The sequence below is a fragment of the Microtus ochrogaster genome, chromosome 17 (assembly GCF_000317375.1).
Source record: "Microtus ochrogaster isolate Prairie Vole_2 chromosome 17, MicOch1.0, whole genome shotgun sequence".
NCBI lineage: Eukaryota > Metazoa > Chordata > Mammalia > Rodentia > Cricetidae > Microtus > Microtus ochrogaster.
In genome coordinates this window covers 1,574,783-1,582,072 of record NC_022019.1, presented here as the reverse complement: position 1 = coordinate 1,582,072, position 7,290 = coordinate 1,574,783, and the positions used below count along the sequence as shown (strand labels likewise).

The window sequence follows — 7,290 nt, the reverse complement described above, 5'->3', positions numbered from 1 at the left end:
AGAGAGAGAGAGAGAGAGAGAGGGTTTCTCTGTGTAACAGCCCTAGTTGTATTGAACTAGCTCTGTAGAGCAGGCTGTCCTTGAATTCACAGAGACCTGCCAGCCTCTGCCTCCTGAGTGTTGGGATTAAAGGTGTGCACGACCACCGCCAGGCCTTGTATTCAAGAGCTTTTTAGGTGGGGGATTGGATATGGTGGTGGACACCCACAATCCCAGTCTGTAGGAGATGGAAGCAGAAGATCCTAAATTCAAGGACAGCATGAGCTATATAGAGCTTGACTTTGTCTCAAAAAACTGAAATGTAACTATAAAGTCCTCTGTATCAGTTTGTGCCTGGCAAAGGAATGGGGACAAAAAGGACTTTGCTAGGCTGACATTTGCTCCTCTGGTTCTGCAGGAGAAGCACTATCCTCAGTCACCCTTCTTTCCACACAGCCAGGCAGAGCTCTGAGCTCAGTACCCCATCACATCCTGAAGCTTGTCTCGTTTATGTATAAATGATACATTATTTTCAAAATATAGCTCTACAGAGTCTGTTCAACATGATGCAGAACCACACAGAAACACTGATACATGAAGGTCCTCACACCAGATAATCCAGTGCCAGCGGTGCCAGGGAGGTAGAATGGGCATTCAGAGGCCAAAACTGACTCTGGGTCCTGTCCCACAAACAGTCCAACAACTTCATGGAAAAGTGTGTACGTGACAGATGACAATCTCTATTCACACAGAGACTAGAGCCACTGGACACAAACACTGAGCACTACTGTCACTTTCCCTGGCTTCCTGAGTTATTTAAAATACCCAATCACTGTTAGGTCTAGACCACAAGCCTATTAGCTACTAGTGTTACTAGATGGAACACAGCTTTAGAATCCTAGGAATAGGGTCAGTCCCTTAACAAGACTTGTGAATGCGTAACACCCAGAAGAAAGAAATGGGTCAGAAAGTTCAAGTGGCACTTTGGCCAATGCCATCTGTAGTCAGAATTTTCTTTGGGCTGCCAGCTCACAAGAAAGAAGACACAGAGACTTCTTACTAATTATAACAGCTCAGCTTATAGCTTAGGCTTGTGCCCCTGCTCTTACAACTTAACCCACTTCTTTTCATCTGTGTGCTGCCATGTGGCTCTGTTCCCTTTACTCTGCACTGCTCATCCTGCTTCCTCTCCATCAGGCTGGAGACTGATTTTCTTCTTTTCCCGCGCTCTCTCTATCCAGAAGTCCTCTCTGTACCGCTTGTCCAGCGATTGGCTGTTCAGCTTTCTATTAAACACCTAACAGTGACACATCCTCACACAGCATAAAGGAACAGTTCCACAACACCCATCTCATAGCGTGGAACGTCCTGGCTCTCCAGGCAGAGCAAAGGGAGGAAACGTTAGATCCATGTTTGCACCCCTGCTGTTCTGAGCCTCTGGCTGACAGGAAAGGCAGGCACTTGGCAGTTCTCAGGCTGCTGACTTGCTTTTTAACAGCTGGTCAATTACCGGGACAGGAAAGAGCCGTTCTTATCTACAGCAAGGTATAAATGGTCTTAGGTTGGGCGGTCTAAGGCTATGCAGTATCTAGGAGGCGTTTGCATGCATGCACAAAAGTGTCTGTCAGGAACGGTGGCACCAGCGTCAGTCAACACCCCTCCAAAAACAAACAAATTCAAAGCCAGACAACTGGTGGCACACCTGAAGGTCAAGGCAGGAGAGAATCACAAGCTGGAAGCCAGCCTGGGCTACAGTGAGACCTGGTCTCAGTGAACAGACAACACATGTTGCCCTGCTAGACGTTTGAGCTCATCACTATAGTGGGAGGGTGGGGCTCCTCTTCTGAGCTGGAACTCCTGCTCTGGCTTATTTGCTTCCTATATAAAAAGTGTTTGCTTTTGGAAACTTAGATGCTCTTGACTTGGTAATGTTAATATCTTTGATTTCTGGTTTAAAACAGGATTACTCTAAATTTCAAGAGAGGGAACGACATTGCCTTCCACTTTAACCCCCGCTTCAATGAGAACAACAGGAGAGTCATTGTGTGCAACACCAAGCAGGCTAACAACTGGGGGAAGGAAGAGAGACAGTCAGCTTTCCCATTTGAAAGTGGCAAACCGTTCAAAGTAAGTTCCTGCTGCCGTGCAGACAACACTCTTATGAAGGGGACCACTGAAGACCCATGTCTGTCCTGGGTCAGCCTTCCTCCCACCCTAGCGGCTAAGCTTGGCAGGCTGGGGATGTGGCCAGGAGAGGCATGTTCTCACTAGACAGCTCCAAAGCTACACTCTTCTACACTAAAGGGTTTAAGATGGATATGGGTGTGTATTTCCCGACCTTTCCCAAACCGGCTACACACTAACCAGTCCTATAAATTAATATTTGCCATTAAGGAACTCCTTCCTATGTTGCTGTTTTAAACTTTCAGGTATTTTAGGCTCCATTAAAACTAAACTTGTGTGTAGGCAGATTATGTTCCTCTGGTTCCCATTGTCTATCCTGCTGACCATTTTGGTGCCTTTTTATTGTGGTTTAACTCTGGCCATCCAGATTCGCTTTGCTGTTCACTACTGTCTCTGGATTGTCATCATTCCAGTAATAAAATGAAATATCGGACTTCTTAAACTCAGCTTACACTGGTTTAAAATCGATATATATATATATCGATATACACATTTCTTCCTTCCCTGCTTATACAGAAATTGATAAATGGAAATTACACACCACAGACAGTGTGTCCTGAAAACACACGCATGGTGGAAAGCCTAAACTGCACACATTAGCACAAGCATTAGCACACACTTTACCTGATGGTTTGCGTATTTGGTTTCCAGATCCAAGTCCTGGTGGAACCTGACCACTTCAAGGTTGCAGTCAACGATGCTCACTTGCTGCAGTACAATCATCGGATGAGAAATCTCCGGGAGATCAACCAGATGGAGATTTCTGGTGACATAACCCTTACCAGTGCTGTACCAACCATGATCTAATACAGAGGGGGCAGCTCTTATAACCAAAGTGTCATGCAAAGGCTCCGTGCTCATTCTGAGTGGAAAACTTTACACTTATTCCTCCTTATCCTTCTTGAAAGGCATCCATTTAATAAATATTCCCGTGCTGACGGATACCCGTTTTTTTGTTTATTTTCTGATACTAGGTGTCAAATCTTAGGCGAGAGGCGGCAGGGTCCCTGGTGCTGGAGTTACAGGTGGGTGTGTCCTGCCTGTCTAGGGTGCTGGGAACCAGACACAGGTCCTCTGCAAGAGTAGTCATGCCTTTCACTCTAAGCCATCTCTCCAGCCCCCACCCCTCATTCTCCAGAGAGAATAGCTGAACTGCCCATTCAGGCCTCGGACTTGCATTTCTCTTCCCAAGGTGCTGGCTCTGCTAAGGAGACAGTTTCCAGAGGGAGCAGGGACTGATCTGGAATAAATGGACTTCTCAATCCAGAAAACTTCCGCTAACGGAATGACGGAGAGAAAGCCAAGTTATCTGCTCAAATGAGCAGGATGAGATGAGGACACAGATGTAGAGATTTGCTTCACGTTAGTATTTTACAAACCTACAGTTTGCACAACATCACCAAAGTGTCTTGATGAATACTGGGCATTAAAAGACTATGTAATACAATATAAATATGGCAAAGAGAAGAGAATACTAAAGCATATTTTTAAAATTTCCAACAATTTAACAATGTGTCAGAGAAGTAATGATAAGAAAAAAAAAATGTCTGGAATTATTTCTAAGTTAAAAACCCTCCTGGTGCTCTTGACTGCGGAGTCTCACAGGCGAGAAGACGATGAGGTCACCCCCAAAGGAGATGTGTCTGGCACGACCTTGCTGTCTGGACTCCACCTGTGTGCAGGGACTGGCGTTGCTTAGGGCTGGCTGAAGAACAAAAACAGAGAAGTCATTGAATTCACCATCAAGAGTCGCCCCAAATAAACTTTCCACACTGCCAGTTAAGTCAGTGCTAAGGAATAAGCAGGTTCCCCAAAGCAACAATAAAATTATAAAAGCCTAAGACCTAATGGAAAGCAATCTTAAAAAAAAAACAAATTGTTCTGTTTTTGACCCAAGGTTTCTCTGCGCAGACCTGGCTGTCCTGGAACTAACTCTGTAGACCAGGCTGGCCTCGAACTCAGATCCATAGGTCTCTGCCTCCTGAGTACTATACCGCTGGGCGGTGGTAGCACATGCCTTTAATCCCAGCACTCGGGAGGCAGAGGCAGGCGGATCTCTAAGATTTCGAGGCCAGCCAGGTCTACAAGAGCTAGTTTCCAGGACAGGCTTCAAAGCTACAGAGAAAACCTGCCTCGATAAAACATGTTTAAAAAGATACTCATGCAGGTTCCACAAACCCTAAACCATGTAGCCATTAAAGGGTCTTCCACCAGTGTGGCCCTATTGGGATCTTTATAATTGCCCTAATCAAGCCCCTACTTGAGTTTCAAATGATACTATTTGGCAAGCACTAATTTGGGCCTAAATAGACTGCTAGATTTAAGTACCTAATGTTTAATATTTATGGAAATGGAAAAAGAAATCATAGGAAAAGTATAACTACTAAGATTCAATGAGACGACACAGAGCTACAGATGTCAAACCAGAATAACTTCCAGATCTACTCACACACCCAGACCCAAACAGATGAGACCTAAGAGGAGGGTAATGTCAGGCCTGCTACACGAATTAGCCTTACGCTGCTGAGACCAAGAATGACAGTGACAACTGTGCTCCGGAGACACAGGCGGCACAGGGCCTGACCACAGAGACAGCAGATTGGCAAGAGGTCAGAAGTCAGGACAAAGGTGCATTAGGAATCCCCGGCTAGAGGACACACGTATCAGCCGCTATTTAACCCTCCATTTGCTGTAGTGGATTCCTGGCTTGGCCTTTACATTTATTTAGTGAGTGTGTACAAGGGCAGGGAGGTTACGGAACAACTTGCAGGAATTGGTTTACTCCTTCCAGTGTGAATTCTGAGGATTGAATCTGGGTGGTTAGGCTTGGCACATCTTGCCAGCCCGGTGAATTTCTTATAGTCTAATATTTAAGATTAGCAAATCAAAGTCATTTCCTGATTCACGGTAACAGCTGGTGTCAGTAAGCCAACAATGTTATATTAGACTCACGAGATAAAAGACAGGAGACAAAGTCCTATTCCAGATCACTGAGAATGTCTAGAGATAGGCTGAAGGTCACTGTCCACTCAACAGAAAGACAACTATGCTGACCACGCAAATACCATCAATACCAGTGAGCATCAGGCAGAAAGTAGATAGTTTATAACTACAAAATCAGATTTCTGAAAAGATGGTGGATTTCAGAAATAATAAGTCCATATTGTACTCTTATTGAGAGACTAAATACATACACACATATACATATATGCCTATAAACCCATGTTAAACACATAAAGTACATAGCTCTATGTTAAATTAATACACGAGAGAAAAGAACTTTTACAGGAAGACTTCAGCGGGGCTAACTAACATTTGGTAATTTACAAGTAAGAGATTACCAAGAGTAAAAGCTGAACTCACAATAACACAGCAGAGTACAACTGCAGTAGTCTCAGGGCTGAAGGAGAACATGGCCAAGGAGGGCTGAGATGGGACAGACACCGCCCACCACCCCTGTGCTTTTTAGAAGTAGTAGCCGCATCTTATGGGTTTTGAGACAGGGTTTGTCCATGTAGTCCCCACTATCCTGGAACTCGCTCTGCAGACCAGGCTGGCCTCAAACACAGAGATCCGCCTGCCTCTGCCTCCTGAGTGCTGGGATTAAAGGTGCGAGGCATCACCACTTGGCTCTTCTTTCATACTTTATAATAGCAGAATGCATGTCAGTGTTTTAGACTATTAGAATGTATGCGGAAGCCTTCTCTCAATTAAAATGTAAGCAGCTGTGTACTTTATGTGTACGGGTATTCTGCCCACAAAGGCCAGAGACCCTCGGGGACTGGAGTTACAGGCAGCCTTGTGCTGCCATGTGGGTGCTGGGACCTGAACCTAGATGCTACGGGAGAGAGCAACCACTTAAGCTGCGCCCGCTCCCACTTCAGAAGAGCAGATGATGTACATAGGGAATCACATGACACACAGTTAAACAAACCTTGCAGCCAAGTTGAAAAGTGAGCAACTTTCATTTTATACAAGAAATTGTCATCTCAGTACCAGAAAGGGAGAGTCAGAGGCTAGCGTGGTCTTCAGAACAAGACCCTATTCTGAAAGCAAACAAAACCAGGGTGGGTGAGAGGTGGGTAACACCTGGAATTCCATCCCTGGAGCCCCCAACAGAAGGAGAGAGCGCACTTCCCAAAGTTGCCTTCCGCCCTCCATACGCATGCGGCGGCATGCTCGCACCCACAGCAACTGGAAACAAGATAAAGCCAAGAAAACTTTACAATTGCATAAATCTAAAATATACAGAAACTTCCCAAATTAAGATAAAAACTTACTGGATCAAGAAGTTGGGGTTCACAATTGAGCTGTCTATGTAATGGTTCTGAAAAACAAGGAACAATAATTTTTAAAGACTATTCTTTCGGTTAAGGGAGTTACAGATGGACAGGGAAAACCACCATCAGATGAGAACACAAAGCCATGCCTGCCTGTGTCACGTGGTTTTAACGCAATTAGATTGCTAGGTCAAATCCTTACTTTATAAGGGTCGCCAGGCAGTGGTGGCACACACCTCTAATCCCAGCACTTAGAAGGCAGAAACAGGTGGGTTTCTGTGAGTTCGAGGCCAGCCTGGTCTACAGAGACAACCAGGGCTACATAGAGAAACCCTGTCTCAAAAAGCAAAACAAAACAAAAAAAGTATAAAGGTCCTTAATAAGAAAGCACCAAACTTGTAGCATAAAGGTACCCACAAGATGCTGCTGAGAACAGATGGAGACCAGTGTAGGCACATACCTCCAACCCAGCACTCAGGATCTATCTACAAGAGGTCCTGGCCAGCCAGGGATACACAGGAGATGTCTGCACAGTGTAATACTGTACTTTACTAGGTCTCGGGCAGACTGGGAACAGCGGAGGGGAGTAGGCCCGTATACTGTAACACAAATGTGAGGCCCAGTCCCTTTTACAGAAGAATCACAACACAGTAGATAGAAAACAGGCATGAGAGAGGAAAAATGGAATATTCTGAAGACAGTTTTGGGGATACAGGCTGAAGAAGAGAACCGAAGGAGTTTTTCTCACTGAGGGCTCCCAAGCACGTCTATCGCCAGATGCCCCCATCTCCAGTATGGACCAGCAAACACGTCTATCGCCAGACGCCCCCATCTCCAGTATGGACCA

At 45.3% G+C, this 7,290-nt stretch overlaps 2 protein-coding genes across 2 annotated transcripts in view; one reads left to right on the top strand and one right to left on the bottom strand.

Moving 5' to 3' along the window:
• Lgals3 (galectin 3) overlaps window positions 1–3,091 on the top strand; it is a 12,043-nt gene extending 8,952 nt beyond the window's left edge. The window contains exons 5-6 of the mRNA XM_005355359.3: window positions 1,941–2,106; window positions 2,815–3,091. Coding sequence (XP_005355416.1) covers window positions 1,941–2,106; window positions 2,815–2,970 — 322 coding nt within the window. The 3' untranslated portion in view covers window positions 2,971–3,091. The remainder of the gene's footprint in view (window positions 1–1,940; window positions 2,107–2,814) is intronic.
• A 421-nt stretch (window positions 3,092–3,512) lies between these two features.
• The window catches only part of Dlgap5 (DLG associated protein 5), a 39,104-nt gene continuing 35,326 nt past the window's right edge, over window positions 3,513–7,290 (bottom strand). Inside the window, exons 17-18 of the mRNA XM_005355392.3 lie at window positions 6,444–6,490; window positions 3,513–3,868 (exon numbers count right to left, since the gene is read on the bottom strand). Of these exons, the coding sequence (XP_005355449.1) occupies window positions 3,728–3,868; window positions 6,444–6,490 (188 nt within the window). The 3' untranslated portion in view covers window positions 3,513–3,727. The remainder of the gene's footprint in view (window positions 3,869–6,443; window positions 6,491–7,290) is intronic.